At 44.0% G+C, this 23,460-nt stretch overlaps 1 protein-coding gene across 4 annotated transcripts in view; it reads left to right on the forward strand.

The window, feature by feature from the left end:
* Positions 1-23,460, forward strand: part of MMAA (metabolism of cobalamin associated A) — a 191,192-nt gene that overhangs the window by 11,323 nt on the left and 156,409 nt on the right. For all 4 annotated transcript variants that reach the window (XM_086962256.1, XM_086962258.1, XM_086962260.1 and 1 more), the window contains exons 2-3: positions 10,569-11,011; positions 13,172-13,294. In XM_086962256.1, coding sequence (XP_086818382.1) covers positions 10,569-11,011; positions 13,172-13,294 — 566 coding nt within the window. The remainder of the gene's footprint in view (positions 1-10,568; positions 11,012-13,171; positions 13,295-23,460) is intronic.

The raw sequence follows: 23,460 nt of genomic DNA on the forward strand, positions 1-23,460 counted from the left end.
GGATGGTGCAATGCTGAACCATGGTGTAGAATCACCGTGAGGCCGTCATGACCGGTGTTTAGTTAAACTAAGTGTGAGCGTGATCCCCCTTCATTCCGATAGGTGTCAGAACTGTGAACTTACTTTTCTTCCTATCCGGGAAAGCTGCGCGTTGGTGTCAGTGCGTGAAAAACATGCAGCGTCAATCTCATGGCTTAAAGTGCTGATGTGCCTACACACAAAGAGAGGACTAGAAATGTAGACAGAAGTGTCTGCACCAGAAGAGCGGGTGCCATGCTAAAATGGTTAAACTGTTGGACAAACAGAAATACTAATGGTAATAGATAAAGGTGAAAAACAACTGCGAATGAGTGATGGTGCAACATAAGAATCGATCATTACTAGTCAGAAACAACCACAGCATTGAACGGAAAAGTGAGCTCATGAAAACCAATATGACTGCATACCCAGTGCCAGAAGGTTGTATACAATATCAACAATACAATATCCATTATTTGCATCTTAATGAAAGGAACTTAAAACACAAACGAATGAAAAAATTAATGATGAAACGAAAATAGTTTTTTTCAGTCTTGTTGCTGAACGAAGAGTTATCGAACATCTAGTCAATATAGAGGGTGACTTCATTACAAATAGAATTCCATTCGGTCATTTAACCCATCTGGTTTCATTGAGTTCATGAGCTTTATCCAATAGTTCTCTCTATGCAAAAGCTATTTATTGTTGTCCCTTCCTTCTGTTCTGTTTACTGTTTCCAGGATGAGAAATTGTAATTGACTGATGTTGTGATCCAATAACTGGTTTGAGGTTCTTTGTTCGAATGTTACTTTTGTGCTCGTGTATTCTGGTTTTTATTTTCCTTTCCGTCTTCCCAAAGTGAACCAGGTCACGAGCACTTAAGTAGGTAAACAACATTAGAGGTATCACAGCTGCATTGACTTTTAATTTGATCTTGGTGCCTTTAACGGGATAATTTATAGTGGCACCCTTGAATATGTTGTGACAGTTGCTGCAATTGTGACATGATACTGTTCCTTTAAAGCTGCTCTGAGTGTTATCGGTGGGCTGCTTTGCAATTATTTCTTTGAGATTCATGCCTCTTGTGTATGCAAAGATCGGGGGCTCTTTGAAGACATCTCTGAAGTCCGGTTCAAGAATGATGATGGACCAATGAATTATTTAAAAATATATATATTTTTATTAACATTGCTCACAGACTCGCAAAATACAAAGCAGTGGTCAATTAGCTTGAAATACTTATTAATTCATTGTACATTCAAGGGCAAATCATACAGTGTCAGAATATCACCACCCATATTACTCCTCACCCGCTCCCCCCCTGTTCCTCAGTACGTCCGCCAGGGACCCCAGATCTTCCTCCATTTCTTCACATACTCCCTGGCCTTGTAGACAGTCTCCTCCGCCCTCTGACACCAGTCTAAATCCCGCCACCACTGGTCCCATTGTGGGTCCTCCTGCTCCCCCCAAACCCTGGCTATGTTTCTTTTTGCCACCCTGGCCGCCAAGGCCAGCCAGATCTCATTATACCTAGACCAGTCCGTTGGGCCTTTGATCATTAATAAAAACCATCTTGCTTCCACCAGGACAGACGATCCCACAACTATCTTCATAGTGCGAGCCACCCTGGTCCAGAAAGGAACCACATTAGGACAATCCCAAAGAATATGGTAGAAAGTTCCCTCTTCCTGGCAACCCCTCGCACACAGAGGAGACTGGCTCCTGCTCCACGATAACAGGTGTGTGCACGGATAGTACACCCGGTTCAAAATTTTTAATTGGACCAGCCGGAACCGGACCCGCACCGCTATTTCACGTGGGCTCTGCAGGGCGTCCTGCCAGTCATCTTCTAGGCTACCTTTTATCTTCTTCCCATTTCGCCCGCAGAGACAGCAGGGGGTCAGGCATATTATTTATTCGTTTGCGGTAGATAGTTGCCGTGGACTTCTCTAAGATGGGGTCAAGCAGGAGCCTGTCCTCCATTGCAGAGTACTCCGGAAATGAAGTCTCTAATGGGATATGGGTGCCTAGAGCATGTGAAAGACGCAAGTAGTGGTAGTGTAGTGAGTCATGCATTTGGTATTCCTTTTTAGGTCTCGTGACGATTTACAGCGCGAATCGCTGTCTCGCCAGAGACCTATTGTTAGGGACGCAGCTTTCCAGGAGACAGCACCTGGCCGCGCGCATTTCCTCTCCGAGAAGGCGATCGGAGCGTGCCACGCGCACGCGAACGTGCTCGCTGTGGCCAGCTGCTGTCTCCTGGGAAGCTCCAACACCACACACGCTTGCGCATACACAGAGACACACACACGAGCGCCCACACACGCACACATACATACAGAGAACCCCCCACCCCCGCCATTGCACACATACACACACACACACACGCACACACACACACGAGTGCACCGAGACTCCCCCGCCGTCGCACACATGCACACACACACACACACACACACACACACACACACACACACACACACACACACACACACACACACACACACACACACACACACACACACACACACACACACACACACACACACACACACACACACCTGCACCCTCCCCCCTCTACAACTAAGGCCCACTTACCGCCACTCCGGACTTCAGCCGCCACCGCGGGGCTCTCCCTCTGGCATGGGAGCCCTGCGTCACCACTGCTCCTCTCACAGCCAGCTACTCCGTGGGCGCGGGCTTCCAGCAGGAAACGGAAGTCCCGCCCCATGGTAGTTTTTCCTCACGCGCACCACAGCACCAGCGGTAAGCGGGCTTCAGTTTCACTTCTCGTTTGGTTTGGGGGATCAGACACAGTTTAGGGAGATCAAGTTTGCTCAAGATTGAGCTGCGATTACTTTTTGAGAGCGCCAAGACAGCACTGACAAGAAACCACTTATGAAACAGCCGTTTTACTTGTGCTGGCCCTAATACGTGTTCACACTGGTTCCACTTGGCGATGGCTGCCAAAGTGAAGTTTGGCTACACCGCATGGGTTATCGAGCCTTGGCTTGTATCTGTACAATTACAACAGTACCAGTTTGTTTACTCTTCTGGGATTGCCATGGCGATTTACCACTGCGTTTACTTGACAACTAAGAGGCAGACGCTAAACTGGACATTCCAATGGTTTTGTCTGGTCATAATGGAGTGCGCGGCGTCTTTAATTTCGTAGCGCTCTTTCGTGTTGCCTAAGTGCATGCTTTGCCCGTGTAGCATTCTAAGTCATGGCCACTTTGGGACATGGTGACTCCACTGCCGCACCAACACCCTCCACATCTCCTGCAGTTTAAACGTTAAACACGTTCGTTATGTAGTGAAGAGCAGCAACATCAGCCATTATACATTGTTCATCTGTAGCTCCCCCCACCTTTCTGGCAGTTTAGCCCAGGAAATATCAGTGGCACGCGGCTATACATATTCTGTACGCATGTCATATCTCTACCTTCGAGGAGAGAGGGTGGTGAACTTGTTCCACCTTTAGAGTCTGTATCTATTTTGTAACCATCCTCTGGTGGGCAGGGAAAGCGTCCACCATGTTCGATATGGAACTGATTAGGACGTCAGACCATTCAGTCCTGCGTGCACCGTTAGGTGTCTTGAACTTGATAGAAAAAACAAAATTCCATATCATTTCATTCTTTACCTTCCAGCAAATATCAAACGTCGTACCTGTGTGTGTGTGTGTGTGTGTGTGTGTGCGTGTGTGTGTGTTTTTTAAAAAAGAACTATGTGCTGTATATTTTTGTAATTTTTACAATGCCTATTTTTTTAGAACATTATTATCCTGTATTGTAGTATTGGTGTGCCGCAGATAAGTTATGCTGACTGTGTCCTTTAATGCAAGATGCTTTTTGTGAAAAATATTCCATTGTACATTTCTGACCATTTTAGCGTTGTCTAGAATCACTTGGGTTTGTCCAAAACAACCGAGGACTCTTTGCTTTATTCAGTTAAAAGGTGGACTTCAGTCGAGTAAGTGTTTTGTTTTCTTGGGTTTTCTGTGGAAATATACACATAGTCTTTGGATTAGTGGAAGAGCTGGAGCATTGTGGCTTATTTTAAACCACTCTGTAAGCTTCAACAGCCGTCCAGCCCCCCCTCCCTTTAGCAGTATTATTCCGGACTCAGGAACGTGATTTAACTTCTCTAACTGGCAAAATGAGTCCTGTAAATTGACTTTGTAGATGATTATTCTTAATCATGAAACAGTGTGAATTTCAGTGCATCCATTCACTGTGCAACAAGAGACTTGGTTTAAATGCTGCTTCATCCCTTCAGGACCGTGGAAGAAGGGTGACTGTCTCTCAACCCCATTCTCACAGATAGTGGAATAATGGGAATATTGAGACTTTCTTCTCGACCAGCACATCTTGTATAATGGAAGATAAGATATGGCCCTTTCGCCTGTTGTGAAAAGAGGAAAGATTTGGCTGCTTTGCAACACTTTTACTCAATGAACAGTAGAAGGACCATACATGCACAGTGATTATGTTCAGAGTCGTTTTGTTGGCCATGGAGAAGCTTGGAACTAAGTGGTTACCACATTGCCCTATCCCAGTTTGCAAATGAAGAAAAGACACCTTCTATTTCTGGGAATCACATTCAAGATACTGAATTGATTAAGGTTTCATGCTCACCTGAACCCCTATCACCACCACTTTCTGCTCCCACCCTTCCCATTTCATACCTCCTCTTCAACACCTGCTCCCTCACCAAACATGCCCCTAGCATCTGGAACCTGCTGCATAATGACTCACATTAGCTGCTTATATTGACAGACACCTGGCTGACTCACACATCCGCTCCCATCATCGTCATAGCTATCACCCCAGGTATAAAATCAGAAGGCAGGACCGGATTAACAGTCTCTGAGGGGTACTCCATCATCTACAAAGAGCACATGCAGTGCTCCGTTACTTTGACAAACACCAACAGCAACCTGGAACATCAGATTTTCAAACTCCACATCACCGTCAACTACACCCTGACAGGCATTCTCACGTAACTCTTCTCTCCCCACTCCCTATACCACGAACCACCTCAGACGCACATTTGCGTTTTTCATTGTCCCCGTGATACTGGACTACAGTACATTCATCCTCCTAGATGACTTCAACCACCACCTGGGAGACGTCACCAACCCCAACAGTGCCAACTTCCTGGAGGACCCGACACTGCTGAGTAACCATAAATGCGATGGTCATGAATCATGGGCTGCCAATGGCTCTCCATACATGGTTTACTTTACATAGCGCTCCTTTTTCAGGTATAAACTTCATAAACAAAGGTCTTTTTACCAGAACACCGAGACAAGAATGGGCTAACTGCGCGCAGCAAAACAGAAGGACACTGCTCCTCTGTTCCATCACTGTAACCTGCGTGAGGCAGTAAGCAGTGTTTTCTCACATTAAGTAGGCGGACTTTTGTAACAACCTGAAATGTTACCTTTGCGCTGTACTAAGAAATACGTGCACATTTGAAAGCTCAGTTGTTCTAAATAAGGTGGCAGAAAAAAGCATTTCATAGCAATTAATGGGTAGAAGGACAACTTTGTCTCGAGTGCTGGCTTTAAATGAGACACTTTGAGAAAGCAGTCGTTTTTAAACACCAATGTCGGTTATTTATTGCAATGTTAAGAAAGGTGGAGTGATGGCTATCCCAATTTCTCCTGTCTTTTAGCAAGTGACTGACTAGTGTGGGCATGATTCTGTGGCAACTTTGCTTCGCATAAGCAACAGCTAACCATTCACAAACAATGTTTATATACTAATTGCAAATTAAAAAAATAATTATGCAAAGCATTGTCATTTACAATGCCAGTAACTCAAACTTTAATGCTGCGAGACCTATTGCATTGTAAATGCTTGTTTAAGTGATCAAAGGACCTAGGCCCCCCCCCCCACTTCCAGACATCCCCAAGGTATTCAATTCCAATCCACTTCCAGCCCTTGAAGCCGGTGAGCCTCTTCACCTCCGTCAACTGGTCCTCAAACGGGAGCGGGGTCCTGCCAGTTATAGTATCTGTCCATCCCTGGAATTTATTGGCCTCTCTCCAGCACTGCAACACCACCCCTGTGTGCGAAGGCAAGTCCCTCTGATTCTTTCGTGAGTATAGAAGAGGTTTGCAGTTACCTTCCGGCATGGCATACTTATCCACCCTATAGGCTTGCTCCTAGGCCGCCACGTAGACCCAGTCATTAATGACCTGGAGCTGAGACACCCAATAGTACAACCGAACGTCCGGTAGCGCGAGCCCTCCGTCGTACACCCCCCTCGTGAGTTTACACAGCGCGATTGTCGGGTTACCCCCGTCCCAGAGCAGCGTCCGCAGGGCCTGGGATATACGCCGGAACACCCCGTCTGGCACTGGATATGGCGAGTTCTGTAGGATATAAAGGAGGCGCGGCAACGCCAACATTTTGAAGAGTGCGGCGCGCCCCATCAGCGTGAAAGGCATCCAACGCTAACCGTGCCAGGTGCGGCTCCAGATTTTTAGTAAAGAACTCCGCCCTGTCTCTAGTGATATGCACCCCGAGTTATTTAAATCCCTCAGTGAATACCAAGGCCGGGTATCGCGACGGAACCCTGGGGGGGCCCCAAAAGAGAGTATATCAAGGATTTGGTCCAATGAATCCTGTAGCCGGAATAACTTCCAAATAACTCGAAGAGGTGGAGCGCCTGCGCCAATGAATGGTAGGGTCTGGCCATGTGGAGGACTATATCATCAGCGTATAAAGATATACGCTCCTCCAACTCCTTCATGAGCGCCAAGCCCCAGAGCGACCGATCACTTCTAATCCAATGGGCCAAGGGCTCTGGTGCCTGGGCAAATAGGAGAGGGGATAAAGGGCAGCCCTGCCTTGTACCACGCCGCAGGGAGAACACACAAGACGTAACTCCTTTCACTCTCACTCTTGCACGCATTCAGCTACAAAAAACCGGCCCGAAGCCCAGGCGTTGCAGGACCATAAATAAATACGTCCATTCAAGGTGTCGCCCACGTCCTCGGTCATATACAACACCCCATAGAGCTGCCGCAGGTTATGCTGCGTACTCCTGTGGGGCATGAATCTTGACTGGTCAACATGTATCAAATCAGGCAGGACTGTGAGCAGACGCGTCTACAAGGCTTTGTCCAAGACCATGGCCTCCACGTTGATGAGTGAGATGGGTGGGTATGATGAACATTGGTCCGCCGGTTTCCCCGCCTTATGGATGACCACAATCGTGGCCTCCCACTGGTCCGGCAACGCTCCCGATCCCTACGTTACAGCCAGGCTAGCAGTTTCATACTTTTATCCTCGGCATCATAAATCAGGTGTTGCACGTCTAGGGAGTAGGCCCGCGCCTCACCCTCTGCCAACGAATGAAGTTCCGGCTGCTTGAGGGCAAGCTTGTGACTGTGCTCCACCGATGGGGCCCTCCCCACCTCCCGTTCCAACGCCTCCATCTCCCTCTCCAACTGCGCCACCTGGAGTGCCTCTTCCTTCTTTGGCACACCAATCTGCGCCTGGACTTGACCCCTCAAAACAGCCTTCAATGCTTCCCATATGGTGACCTGGGAATCGACCGAGCCACGGTTTTCATCAAAGTACAATTGGGAGCCCTCCCTCAACTTGTCTACTATGGAATCGTCTTTGAGGCGCCATGGGTCTATTCGCAGGAAGGTCGCCCTTGCTGTTACCGCCCCTTTGAGAGAGACACCCACCGGCCAATTATCAGATCTTCCCCGAGCCGTAATGCAGGAGTCTACAAAGTCACCTAATTGGTCCACCCTGGCCAAGATATGTTCTATTCTGGAGAATAGAACATATCTTTATTGCCTCTGTGTGGGGTGATGTGCTCGCCATATGTCGCAGAGGCCCAGCGCTGAGGTAAAACTTCGCAAACCAGCCTCCCTCCTATGGCCCTGCCTCTCCCCTGAGCGGTCCAGGTCTGTATCCATAACCGCGTTAGTGTCTCCCCCCAATATCAGAGTGCCCCACGGAAGATCCGCCAGCTGGTACCCAAGCTTTGTGTATGTTGGGGCATGCAACCCAGATGGAATATAGCAGGAGCCAAACGCTAACGTGCGACCCTCCCATTTGGCCGCAACCGCCACTAAGCAACCCGAGTTCTCCCCCACTTACCCGTCCCAATCAATGGAAGCGATGCTGCGTTCACTGCCACCGGTCCCCTTGCGGTCCTGGGCCACACACCCGGCAGCTCACTGTCTGTCCCAGGCCTAGGCCTGCATGCTGGTTCCGGACCAGATCTGGCCCAATAATGTCAGAGGGGAGCTTCTTTTATGCAGCAGTGCGCCCCCCCCGTCGTCCTGGGGGTCAGCCACCAAATGCCCACAGGATTGCTGGCGAGTGTCCGCTCAAAGATGCCCCAGTCTCCCTTGGCGCCTCACTCGGGGCCCCATGGGCGCACCCGCCATCTCTGTGCAACTGCCACTGCCGCTCGTAGGGGATACGGCAATGACCGCCCCTCCTCTCAGTCCAGGCCAAACTTCTTTGGGTCCCCTGCCAGTCAGCTCAACCCCGAGCTGGTCCCTTCAGGTCCACATTCACCGCGGGCCACACCGCCGCCATCACCAGTTCGGGGCTAGGCCTGTCCGCACCTCCACAGCTGCTGCCCCACCGCCCCTCGCGCTCCTCCAACTTGCCTGTCCCCAGGCCCGTTAGGCCACGCACTATCCTGTTCCCGCCTGGGGACCGATGTCTGCTCCCCAGCAGCGCCGACCGCTACCGCTGAGTCCGGCTCCTGGGTCCAGCCTGCCACCACTCCTCTGTACCCACTTGGACCCCCGCCTCACGGATCGGGACGGGCTACACAGCCGACCTGAACTTTTCCGGGCTCTCCTCCACCCGGGCCGGGGGCTCACCTCCAGGCAGGGACACCTTCACGTGGCGGGCTTCAGGGATCGTTCCCGGCAGCGGGGGCGCCATTTTGTCGCAACCTCCCTCGCAGGCCAGGCCCCCGGATCCACGGCTCGGGGAAAACAGCCGTCTGTTGCCCGGTTCAGCCCAGAGGCCCTTCACAGTCTCCCTGTAGTGTTCGCAGGCGGCAGGTCCTGCTCCGATTGCGGCAGAATCCTTAATCACTGGACTCGGCGGCGGCAGGTGCCCTTTCCTTCCCGACTGACTCACCGCCCGGGCCCCAGATCAATTGACTGTAAGCGTGGCAGGGCCGCAAAGCCATATTTCATCTCTCCTCCGCCTCCACATGCGGTGAGTGTCTCTCAAAGCTCGGATGATGCCTGATGGTGGGTGTATTTGGTGATTCTGCTAGAGCAGCTCCTCTAGTGTGTGGCCATCTTCGTTGGCTGCCGGCCACGCCCCCCGACCAATGATTTTTGATGTATTTCTTATAGCTTCTGCTCATGGTGGAAAACTTGGAAACAACTACACAACGCTTGTGCTCTGATTTTTTGGAAATGGAAAATAACCCCATGTAAGTCTTGTTTGCGCAGCAAACATTTGCGTGTTTGAGAACATTGTTGGGATAGCCTCTTAGGCTGAATTCGTTAAGCATGTCCTCAGTTTGTTGTTGGTAATTGATGTGATTAGAAACAATCACTTACTCTCAAGAGTTGAGAGTGTGGAAGATGATTCTTCAGAGCATTGGGGTGGAAACTAGAATAGTGTAATGTGGTGTTTCTGTCAGTACTTTTTCGGTAGATGTTGGTCTTCAAGTTTTTGTGAGATCTGTTTATGAGTACATCTAGAAACTCAATTGGTTGTGAATTCACTTCATAGGTGAATTGAATTCTGTTAAAGCATCCAACACATGGATCAAGCTTTAATTTCCATACAATAAAGATGTCATCAATGTACCTGAGAAATTTCAATGCATTATTCTGCCAGATGGTAGTATTGTGGATGTTGGTCATTTTGCCCCCTAATGTTAGGAGACGCTCCCCTGAATTCAACTATCTCACACTCGCTGATCGGAGAGTGATACCCCTGAGACACGCGACATCTTATCAATCTTAATCCGCAACAAATCGCTGTGCGTGTTCTACATTCACCCGTTGTCTAATATGATAAAGCCATTATGATGGTGGCTATCAACTATGCTTGTTATTTTGTATCCAGTTTTCCATTCAATTTACCCTGTTTCCGGTAATGCGTTCATGGATCCGAAGCATTTTAATTCATTGCAATTCAATAATTGAATTTCTATTACTAGATGTCCTCCATTTAGCACATAATTGTTTTGAAAGGATGCTCTTCTATAGGTGTAATTAATTTCATTTTGAAAAGATTTCAGTATATCCAATTATTGATAAAAACTTTCTAGGCTGGAACTGTCTCCTGTACAATTTTATATAATTTGCTTGTTAAATCAAATATAGTTTCCCTAAAACATATTCATAACATTTGTTTGTAGCAAAAAAAAAGTGCCAAAAAATTTGCTACTAGCCTGATAACCTAAATACTTTCGGTCTTTGGTGTCTTTTATTCTCTCATTTTATTATAGTAAAAGTAAATCATTTGTTTACTATGTAGTGTTTATTGCATTTGTAAAAACAACTAATAATTTTCTGTTTTATCACACAGGAATGCCACCTTACCTGCTTTGGCTATATCTCGTAGGCTGAATCCAGCAAAAATGAGCAGGACGTTGGCGCTACGGATGGTCTCATTTACCTCCCTCGCTAGATCTCAGCCAAGACCACTGTACAGAAGGATTTGTTGGATTTCTCCTTTACCCCATACAGCATTTAAAGTCTTCCTTATCTACCCATCACGTCAAATGTGTTGGACAGCATGGAGGTCCTCAACAGAGGCGGGCTTAACTAACAAGGAGCAAAGTCAGCTCAGTAAAATGTACCAGGGCCTAATTCAAGGAGATAGGGCCTGCTTGGCAGAGGCCATTACACTTGTAGAGTCAACCCATAACCGGAAAAAAGAGATGGCCCAAGTGCTCCTACAGAAGGTATTAGCATACCACAGAGAGCAAGAACAATTAAAAAATGGAAAGCCTCTAGCCTTTAGAGTGGGTCAGTTCTTTTTTTTGTCCGTCAATATGTTTGGATTATCTTTATATTTGTTCTATTCAAACCAAATGAATCAGTGTTGCTTTTTGTTTTAGATGTTGCTCACAGTTAACAGAATTTGCTTTGAAATCCAGCATGTAATTCTAAATCTGTCTGTTTGCCTCTGGTGGAAGTAAGAGGCCTTCTAAACAGAGAGCAGAAATTAATTTTCTATCCAGGATTTCATTTTGGAAAAGGGTTAACTGAAGTGGTTGAATTAGCCAAAGATGAAAGGAGAAATGAGTTTTGTCTACATTTTATCTCTAACAATAAACGTATATAATAGAAGATTTCCGTTCCATGGAAACAACAAACTGTTGTTTGCAGTGCTTGTGCAAGGTTAAACAGTTTGTGCAGTAAAGAAAGTTGATTTACAACCAGTGCAGTGTCATCAGGTAGATTTGCAAGTCGAGGATAATTTATTGTTGGTGGTCTAAAGCACATTGGTAGTGGATTCATACTGAACATTACAAAATCCTACGGTTGGGTTCATGCTGCCTGAGGTTTACCAAAGAAAATGATGACTATTTTTCTAGAACTCCTTGTGTTTTTTTAGACCTCTGGGCCATTATGGTGGAGTGCGCTATGCAAAGATTATCTTTGTGCTGTCTCGGAAGGGCGTCGTAAAGCCAGAATGAGTTTGTACATATGTAATGGGTAGTATCTTCCAATAACTATAAACGTGCCAAAAGTTGTTCCATTCGAGTTTGCTGTTTAATTATCATCAAAGTAGAGTTAATTCTGTAATGCTATATTTTTTATATGCAAAAGCAGGCAATTTGTCTTGTATACAGTTCCATTATAATAAGTGACAAAAACAAACCGATGAACATTGCCAAGAAAGAAAAAAAAATTAATAGACCATACTGTCTGAGCTCCAATAAAAATTAATAGACCATACTGTCTGAGCTCCAATAAATGAGGGTGTGACATTTCAGTAAAGTATAGCAAAACACTACACCTGTGCAATGAACTATGTGCAGTCCTACAGAAAAATAGAAAATAAGTTATGTAAAATATATAGGGAGAGAAGTACAACCCTACCAATTTGCTAGTCGCAAATTGAGTCATTTTGTGACTTGAAATTTGCGGCTCACAAATAGGAATGTACAACAGTGTCTCAGACACTGTTCGCGATTCCTAAATGGTTCGCTAATTGCCTGCCTCATTAATATTTATGAGGCAGGTGCAATTTGCGACCCCATTAAGAATGGCTAGCACTCCCAGGGATGGTGGCTTGCTGGGGTCAGTAGACCACCATGTCTGTGACTGCTTTTTAAATAAAGCAGTTTAAAAAAAAATGATGTCCATCTTCCTTAAAGGAAAACTGGATGCATTCAAAAAAAGAAAAATTAACCGTTACTGTTACATTTTTTAAGAGTAGGCAGTGGTCCATGGGACTCCTTCACCTTTGCAATTGGCTTACCACCTACTTGAAATAGATGCTAAACTGTGAGTGTTTTGCGACCTAAAGTTTGGTTGCAAAACAATGGTACATACCACTGGGATTCGCTATTGGGAAGGGATGCCCTTGGCACACTCCTTCATCATAGCAAGTCGTAAACCCTATTTTGCAAGTCGGTAATAGGTTACCCACTCACAAATTAGGGGTTGTACATGGGCCAGACCTATTTTGTGGTTGCAAATGGGTCGGTTTCTCGTTTGGGACCACAAAAAACTGTCATACTTTTGACCCTTATTACCTTAGCTTAGCTTCAGTACTGATCATATCATGTAGGAAGTCGTGTGTCAAAGCAGTCCCTTTGGAAAATCATGAAATGCTTCGTGATTTATTTTAGTACAACCTTTTGTCTACCTCTGAATTGAACAATTACATTAGGGTGAAATTATGGACCATTTCGGCTTCTCTGTTTCAGCTCTTTTGAGGCTTAGTACCGAGACGCTCACAAAAACAAGTGACTGCCATGGCATCATGAAGCACGTGCACACTTCATAGCACTTTTTTATTTTGCCAAAAGCATTTTTTAACCACTGCTGTACAGCATCAGCAAAATCGATTGGCAAAGCAAATATGTACAAAAGGCGAGATCTATTGGATTTGCCAGTGCTTGAGTTCCTTGTATTGTGTTATTTTCCTGTGATCATGTTGTTCTTGTGTCCTAGGACTTTCAGGTCCTCCTGGTGCTGGAAAATCTACATTTATAGAATCCGTTGGAAAGATGCTGACCAAAAATGGGCACAAAGTGTCTGTGCTTGCGGTGGATCCTTCCTCGAGTACAAGTGGTGGTGAGTGTACTTTTAAACTCTATTCACAAACGCATTTTTATACTACATTGGTAGTACTGCAAACACGAAGTTGTTCACAAACCAATGTGCGGAGGTCTGTGGATACGTAGATATACTTATAAGTAGTAAATGAGAGCGGGGCAATGTGTAGTAGCTAGAAAATAGGGATTAATTGCAACAAAAGGTTATGGCAGGGTTAAGGGAGGATAAAGGAGATATTAAATGAGTGCTAGGGAGCGGTTTAGGGAGGTGCATGCACCCATCCACAAAAGACTAATTTTAGGTTTGACTGTAAAGTCGATGCAGTGCTGTAACTGGGGGTGCAGAAAGACAAAGGGCACACCATGTGCCCCCATGCATGCACCCCCTCGCATCGAGGCACTAGAGTGCCATTTGAGCCTCCTAAGTTTCCTCACTGCCACCCTTATCATGGCGGCCTCACCTCCGTGAAAAGGAGGACTATGAGGAAACTCATAATATGCTTGGCGGTGCCGCAGTACCACTACCAAGCATCTTGTGGCCTCAGTCCGCTGAGAGATCTCGGATCTGCAGCGGTCCAATTGCGAGCAGGCTGCCAAACTCAGAATATGGCTGTTGGACCGCCAGCCGTCCATAGAAAATAATGGATATACAGCCAGATTCATGAAGGTAAAATCAGCTCGCAAAGGGCCAGATTCTGCTAATCTGGCCCTTTGCGAGCGCTTTTATTGCATTTGGGATTCATCATCCCAAATGCAATATTCGCAAAATCAGAAATCGGTAAATTGCGAAGAATTGCATTTAAGGAATCTCTATTTGAGATTCCTTAAATGCAATTCATGAACCATTTTAGAATTGCGAATTCGCAATTTTTGCCCGCTGTTTACCGCGAAGTCTGACTTTGTGGTAAATAGCGAAAACTTAGACCCATAGGAATGAATGGGGAGTCATTCCTTATTTGCGATTAGCAATTAGCGAATCGCAAATAAGGAAGATGTAGAAATCGCTATCAATTTTGCGATTTCTACATGCATCCAGTTTTGCGAGTCTTTAATAGCGATTCCTTAATAATCGCTATTAAGGACTCGCAAAAGAGGAGCATGATGAATCTGGGGGTTTGGGACTTAAAATAGGCTTCACAGGAAATAATGTTAAAATGTATTTAAACTTTAAAATATTATATATGCATTCAGTTTAATGTTAAGAAATTAAATACAAATTATAAATACATATTTTATATTTTTAATTATTTTAAATAAAAAAATACATGTGAAGTTAATTAAAAGGATACATTATTTCATATTATTCCTATTTTTAGTCACTTTTAGTACATAGCAGGTATACAAATGCTACTGTAGGGTGCATATTTTAAATTGCATATTTAAAATAGTTTTAATTTAATGTACTGTAAAATATGTCATTCAAAACCAAGTTAACTTGCTACTTTGAAAATAAATATATAAAATAAATTAGTAATAACATTCCACGTTATTTTTTTTAAAACTTATTTTCAATAACTTTCATTAGCTTTAAATCATTTCTTATACCTTACTGTAGGAAGATCCCTGCTCCGATTACGGAGGTCTCTGCCAAGCATAAGGAACCTCATGGTTATATATGATGATTTTACTGTCTCCACCCCTATTTCAGGTAATGGGGACATGTAAGTCTAGATTTTAAGTATCTTAACACTTGTAAATGGTGACTACCCTACATTAGTAAAGTTATTCAGAAGTGTAAAAGTAAACTTGCGTTTGTAGATTTACTCATGTTATAAGTTAACCTTTCTGATTAGGACCCTTTATATTTTGGGCAATTTGGAGGGCTGTGTATTTAATATAACTAGATAAATACTCTGTAGAACTCTTCAGATCATAACTGGATACTTTAACTGGATAATTTATTGTTTGAGGATCTCAGACCCGTTTATGGAGATCTCTGCCAAGAATGAGGAACGTCAAATAATGTTGTAAAGTGGCTACTGGTAGTAACTTAATGGTCAAACATGATGTCTTTACTGTCTCCTTCCCTTTTCCAGGGAATGGGTACATGCAAGTCAATATTTTGAGTAACTTTGCACTTGTAAATGGTGACTCGCTTAAAGTAGTAAAGTTACTCAAATCTATAAATGTAAACATATTTGTAGACTGTAGATTTGCTCACGTTGTACGTTAACCCTTTTTTGGGCAAATTGGAGCCCTGTGTATTCAATCTAACTGCATAAATACCCTGTTGAATTCCTAAGATCATAACTGGATTTAGTTGCAAGAAATACAGTTAAGAAATCTTGCTGACCCTTTTACCTCTCAGTCAGGGAATGCAATGGACTCAGTTATGTCCCTACACATTTATACTTAACACTCTTCACCACTTTAGCAACCCTAATAACCCTTGTCAGACATCTCGTATGCAGATGATGCTCATAAAAATACCTAAAGGCTTCCTTTCAGAGAGGAGCTACACCTCAAAGGGTGCACTTTCCATTCTTGGATGTCATTTCACCTTTTGACATTAAGCCCAATTAAGACTGAATTTAAACTCATTATTCTACTTTGCAGCATAGCAATCCCTCAGTTTCCCTAGTTTTCATATAACATAAATTTAACGTTTCGAAACTTGTCACAGTGTAAATTTCTGATTTTCTTCAGGTGTACATACTTTCATTTCAGGAGTTAAGAATTCAATTGTATGGCCGTACACTGAAATTCCTTTCAGCAACAGAATTAACAAAATTTTTACGTAGTGGATAAATAGCTGGTAAAGATAGGGGTTTTGTTTACTAGAAAGCGTCTTTTCTCCAGGAAAAAGTGTTAGACCTGTGGAAACTGTGGTTTCTAAAAAATATTAATGTGTTAGACACATGTCCAAGATAATGAAAACAACATATCACCCTGTGCTCAGCTACATATATTTTCAGTATTCCTGAATGTTTTGAAAAGAAGCTAATTGAAGTATCTGGAATCGCTGTCTCCCTCTTGTACGTATCTTTGGCTAATCTTTGTGTGTCCTCTATTAAAGTTCTCTGTCTCCTGCACACCTCTCACTTTTATATTAAGCTTCGGTGCTGGCATCCTCACACAGATTTCAAATGCTCTCTTGCATATTTGTAAACGTTAAGGCAGTGGCGTAACACCGGAGCTTGAAACTGGTGCTGTACTCTGCTTTGCTGTGCGAGGAACCCTTCCACATTGACTGTGACCTGTGTTGCCTGAACGGAGCTAACGTTCAACCATCAACGTTTCGTGGCGCTGCCTCCCCTTGACTCGCTGGTGTGAGCGTGAGCTGCATCCTGCACGCTCTGCCTGTCGCTCCCAGCTGGAGTCAGAGGGGTTGAGGCCAGGGTGTGCACTGAGAGCGCACCTAGCCTGGGTGACTGCGAGGACCAGAATTCCTAGCTGGGATCAGCTGGTTCCTCTTCCCCCAGGCGAACCGCCCACGGACACGCCCCCAACGAGCTGGATATAGCTTCGTGACACCCGCTTCGCGGGCGCCACTCACCGGAGCTTGAAACTGGTGCCGTACTCTGCTTTGCTGTGCGAGGAACCCTTCCACATTGACTGTGACCTGTGTTGCCTGAACGGAGCTAACGTTCAACCATCAACGTTTCGTGGCGCTGCCTCCCCTTGACTCGCTGGTGTGAGCGTGAGCTGCATCCTGCACGCTCTGCCTGTCGCTCCCAGCTGGAGTCAGAGGGGTTGAGGCCGGGGTGTGCACTGAGAGCGCACCTAGCCTGGGGGGCTGCGAGGACCAGAATTCCTAGCTGGGATCAGCTGGTTCCTCTTCCCCCAGGCGAACCGCCCACGGACACGCCCCCAACGAGCTGGATATAGCTTCGTGACACCCGCTTCGCGGGCGCCACTCACCGGAGCTTGAAACTGGTGCCGTACTCTGCTTTGCTGTGCGAGGAACCCTTCCACATTGACTGTGATCTGTGTTGCCTGAACGGAGCTAACGTTCAACCATCAACGTTTCGTGGCGCTGCCTCCCCTTGACTCGCTGGTGTGAGCGTGAGCTGCATCCTGCACGCTCTGCCTGTCGCTCCCAGCTGGAGTCAGAGGGGTTGAGGCCAGGGTGTGCACTGAGAGCGCACCTAGCCTGGGGGACTGCGAGGACCAGAATTCCTAGCTGGGATCAGCGGGTTCCTCTTCCCCCAGGCGAACCGCCCACGGACACGCCCCCAACGAAACGTATAAATATCAGCTCGCTCCCCGCGACGCGGGACGCGTGCGGGACCAAGCGCGGGGATAAGCCCGGGCAAAGGGTGGGCCGTCTGAGGCCGTCCGAGGTCGACCTAGGACGGGACGGGCCACCCCGCTAACCATCTGCTCCTGGTAAGCCAAATCTTCTTCTGACTTGTTCCCCTACAAGCACTAATCCTTGCTCCAAAAACGACGAGGGATTAGAAGTAAGTAAATACTAACAGAAATCGCGGTAACAAAAAGAAATGGGTCTTAAAAAATTACGATCCAGAACCATCTTTATGAAGCGTATGGGCACGGAGGACGCTGTCCGTAAATCATCAGACAAATCAATAAAACAAGGTCGCATTACACGGACCCCGGCCATTACTGAATATTTCTCTACTCTAATATCTAAAGATGAAATTGACAAAAATTTACTTGTGGCAGAAGAAATACCCAACTCACTACTGCATATAGGGTTAGAAGAATGTGTGCTCACCAAACTTGGGTCAAATCCAAATCCAAACTCAAGCGACATTGTTTCCGACAATATCCAAAAGTCTTTCAATAACTCTAAAAATTCTCAATTTCAGGGTCACGAGGAAAATCAGTTAACATCTTCAACACCAAAAAAAGGCCCAGGAAATACCTTTCATCTGGAAGAACTTTGTACAAACAACTCTAAGATAACACAAAATCAACATGAGTCAAAAATAACAAATAGTCCCCCTTTACAAAAAAATCAAGTGCAACCTCAAACACTTGAAACATCGGTAGACCCTTTTCTCATAAAAACCAACTACTCAGCTAATATAGCTACACCTATGTCAAAAGCCTTGTTCTCCTTACATGAAATACTTGAGTCGGTCCTCTCCTTTCTAGGGAACATATTAGAAAATTCAGACCAAACCCTGGATGTTCAAATTGGAATCCTTAAGCATCTAGTAGAGGAAAAAAAGAAAAGGAAAGAACCCCCTGAATTGGAAAAAAACCAATTGAAGCTCAATGACAATGAACAAAGGAACTACACAAGTCACAAAAATAGCGAAAAAGACCTAGAAAAAAATGATCGTAGTACACAAACATCAGTACCTTCAAAACAAAAAAAGGAGAAGTTAGTACGACAACATGAAACACCAATATTCTCCCTGAAAAGACTTTTCAAAGAAAAACCTGTTAATGACATACAATATCCAATTTTTACAAAGGTAATGAAATCGGATATACCAAAAGATGAAAATTTGGATGAAAATACCCAAAAAGTCACTTTCAACAATACATCTGAAAGCAAAAAAGGAGAAAAAACAAATAATTCTATAAATACTGACCGAGTAGAAGGAAAAAGAAAGAGGAAGAAACCAATAAGACGTATACGTAGGAAAAAAAATCGTAAGCTGAAATTCCAAAAGTTTACAACTGTCAATAATAAACAAGAAATACTAGAAACTGAACCTATTAAACTCGGGGCTACTGGCAATATGGAAATTAGCTCAAAAGAAAGAGAAGAGAAATTGAAACCACTAGATCCGGCTGCAAAGGACTTTGTCTCGTACAATGTCCCTGAAGAATTACAACTCCAAAATACGATCAAAAGTAAAAACAAAGGAAAAAACCAACATGGAGCAGGAACACCATACTCCAGAACACTACAACTTGAAGAACTTTTTCCAATGGACCGAGCACCACTAAATAGAAGAAGAATCATTAATCTCCTTCACCACATCAAACCTTTGGAATCCTTGAATAGCAACGAGATTGATCTAGTAATCTTTCCACTAAAAAATAATAACAAAATAGCTACAGTAACCTTCTGGTCAAACGTTATACCTGAAATCATAATCAGTGAAAAGGAAACACTACACAGACATGGATACGACGTCTATATAAGAAGGGATCCTAAAGAAAACAGATCTCCCCCAAGATATGACGAACAAATATGGAGAATCTCTAACTCGCAATACAAAAATTCTCTGGGAGAAACTGAGGTGTCCCGAGCAACCTATTCAGGAATTAAGTATTCAGGGAAAGACACTTTGAAGGTAAAACTGGAAAATGGTGAAAGGTTGGTATGGCAACAAGACCCAAAGGGAAAGGAGCGCAGAGAAAGCATCAGATCTTGGTCATGGGTATCTGAGAACTTGAACAGCAATAAATCCACATCTTGTTCGGGACAACCTGTTTAGCAATGGTCTTAAAATAATATCATGGAATATAGCGGGGAAAACTAAGATCAAACTGACGGAAGCCATAAACAACCACCCGGACCTCTTAATGCTACAGGAAACCTGGGCAACACAAACATTCTCGCAAAATAACTACTCCGTATATGACATCCCCGCCAAAGCATCTACTCGGGGCCACGCAAAGGGTGGTCTCGCCATTCTATTGAAGGAGGATTATATGTGGGCCTAGGAAATTATCCAGACCAAATCACAAAACCTGCAATGCTTAAAGATCCTTCTAAAAACTCATGATGTAGCAACTAAACAATCATTTTTGCTATTTAATGTCTATGCCCCGCCGGGCAAGAACTACGATAATACCTTTTTAGAAATCATGGAATCCATCACACAAATTGTCGAAGATCAATCATGCATCCCATACATAATAGCAGGTGATCTAAACGGCAAAATTTCAAACCCAGAAATTGGTAAATGGATGCAACTTTATGACGAGGAATTTGCCGAGTTCTCAGCCCCGCAATTTCCAAAGGGTGCAAAATGTGACAAAAGAGGGAAATTACTATTATCAACACTACCTTCCCTAAGAGGCGTAATTCTGAACGGAAACATAGAAGGAGACATTCCGGCATCGAACACCAGACGGGGTAATGGAAGTTCATCCATTATTGACTATTTTATCTGCAATATGAATTTAATGGAGATGGTTACTCACCTAAAAATACAGTTTGGCCAAGAGAGCGACCATGCTCTGCTGATTTTAAAAACTGAATGGAGGCCTCAAACAGCTACTAACAGGCAGCTAATATTTCATAGAAGCTCTGTTGTGGTAAATAGTGCCCAAAGAAGAATTTTCTGGAGCTCGAAAGTATTGGACAGAATATCGACACTGATTGAGCAGGATGATCTATTATTAAAAACAATCTCGGATGACCCAATAGAAAATTTTGAACATATCACTAATGAGTTAAAAAATCTACTATTGGACAAACTCCAATGTGCCCCTAAAGGTGCGAATTATGGAAACAATAGCTGCAATAAAAACAACACACAAAATACCCAAAATTCTATAACTAAGAAAAAATTGAACAGACTGGTACGTGCACAATATCTGAAACACTCTATGTCAATTAAGAAAGAAATAAACAAACTAAAAAACAAACTCAGAAGAGAAAAGCAAAAAATAATAAAAGAAAATCAAGACCGTAATTGGGTGGACATCCAAGAAGCTGCAAAAGATATGAATTCCCGAAAATACTGGTCCCTTGTAGCTAAACTAACTGGCACAAAAAAGAAGCTACAAGCGATACCTGTTACACCAAAGGACTGGGAAACTTATCTAACAGACCTATATAAAGTAAACCCGATTAACTTTGAGGGGAAAAGCTCAGAACAAGACAAAGGAGACGCTGACCCACAAATATATAGAGTTACAGCTATCTCAGTGGAATGGAACATAAGAAAAGCAAGGAAAACAGGAGCTTCTGGCCCAGACCAGATCCCAATAAAGATCTACCAGGCAAATCCAAGAGAATGGAGTAAATTGTTATCAAACCTATTTAATCACATTTTTAAAACTGGACAAATGCCTATATCTTGGCAGGGAAGCACCATCATTCCAATACATAAAAAGGGAAGCAAGACAATCGCAGGAAATTATCGGCAAATCGCCTTAATGGACGCTGCTGGAAAAATCTTTGCAGCAGAGGTTTTACAAAGATTAAAAGATTGGGCTTTTTCATTGAACAAAATTCCAATGTTCCAAGCTGGCTTTAGGCCGAAACATTCAGTTACGGATAATATTGCTATAATACAAACAATAATAGACAAATACGTAACAGGTAAATCTCAGGCGGTATACGCAGTGTTCGTAGATTATTCAACGGCGTTTGATCGAGTAGATCGCCCTACTCTATGGCGCAAACTCAAGGAACTTGGCATTTCAGATTTACTACTCCAAACTATAGTGAACCTTCACACCGACACCTGGTGCCAGGTCCAAATGGGAGGAGAAAAGGGATTAACAGAAAGGATAAAAACATTTAACGGCCTAAAGCAAGGGTGTCTTTTGGCCCCACTACTATTCTCCCTATATCTCAGCGACTTACCTAAACAATTATATCAAGGTTCAAATCTGTCCCCTAAAATCGCCAAACAAAACATACAAGTGCTACTCTACGCCGATGATATCGTGATGCTTGATCTCACTCCCTATGGTCTGCAACAATCCCTGGACATTCTTCACGATTACTCAAAAACAAATTTTCTAATCCCCAATCTAAAAAAAACAAAAATTGTGTTTTTTTCAAGGAAGAAATCTACTGTTAAATATAGATGGAGTCTAGGTGGAGAGAAAATAGAAACAGTAAGTGAATATCCATACCTAGGCAGGATCCTCTCGAAGAACATTACGAATGGAAAACATATAGAAAATGTAATGAGGAAGTCAGAGGTGCATACTGAGGCCCTCCTAAGACTATATCAGATAACTGGGAATCGGCATTTCTCCTCTTTAATAAAAATATATAAGGCAAAAATTCCTCCTGTATTGTCATATGCAACAGAATACATTCCAATGAAACAATGGACCTATATGGACCGCAAGGAGGGGAAAATTTTAAAAAGGATAATGAAAGTTTCTGACTCCACACCAGTCCAAGCGTTACGTATAGAATTTTCAATCACAAGCTCCTACGCCACGGCGGTAGCAAATGTAATCAGGTGGAGCTACAATCTTCTCCATGCAAAGGAGGGCACATTAAGACATTTGCTGAGACAAGAAATCTTCAAGAGTGCATTTAAAAATCAGACGTTTTTAAAAAATATGACAAATATCTTCCAAATGGCAGAGATTACCCCGGAAATGCTAAAAGGCTGGACAAACGCTCAGATGAAACTTTTCCTGAAATGTTTCACTCCGAAATTAAGCTACGAATTAGATCATCAACACTGTAAAAAATTGTCAATATACAAATCTTTCGTAGATTCTTTGGAGTATAAACAAAAACAACCATATATTGGGTTTTCACTGACTCATGGTGCAAGTCGGTCAATCACCTTGTTAAGACTGGGCACCTTACCCATACTAACTTACACAATAAGATGGCAGCCAGAGGGATCTCTGATATGCCCCCTGTGTGAAGGGGGAGACCAAACCCTAGAGCACCTGTTGTTCGTGTGTCCCAACTTGAAGGTAACTACTGCACGGACAAGATTCCTTGCCCCAATTTATCGATCCTGTAGAATCACCCGAGTGAACGAACTAATAGATCTATGTAAACAGCCTCCAAATAAATTCGTCTGTTATAACTTTTATAAATTTCTTAAATCTTTTTTAACACTTTATTGATTAAAATGTGTAAATACTTCTTAAAATTTTGTAAAATGTAAATTTGTGGTCCTCTGCTGAGTACCTACACAAATAAAATTTTCGACTTTGACTTGACTTGACTTTGCGTAACAAAACCCCTGCAACCCCTGCGTTGCGAGGGGCCTGAGCTCCAGAGGATCCCCTCTGGCACTAGCTCTAAACTGGGTCGAGAGCGTGGAACCCGCCCTCCCCCTGCATGTACTTTGTAGGGGGGCCCCTAGCTTTGTTATGCCACTGCTTCAGGTGTACACACTCATTCTGCATTCAGTTTTTGGTGATTCAGTTCTAGGGGGATTGAGGGACTTAGGCTGTGTGTACCTGTACAAAGATGCTCTGTACAGGTACACACTGCTTTGCCAAACCTGCACCTCGGGCACTGATTACGTTTAATAGTAGCTAAGTCAGTGCCAGCAATGTTGCTGGTCTTTGTTAACACTTTCCGCAAAGTCACTACCA

This window comes from Lissotriton vulgaris, chromosome 3_1, assembly GCF_964263255.1.
Source record: "Lissotriton vulgaris chromosome 3_1, aLisVul1.2, whole genome shotgun sequence".
In the NCBI taxonomy this organism is placed as follows: domain Eukaryota; kingdom Metazoa; phylum Chordata; class Amphibia; order Caudata; family Salamandridae; genus Lissotriton; species Lissotriton vulgaris.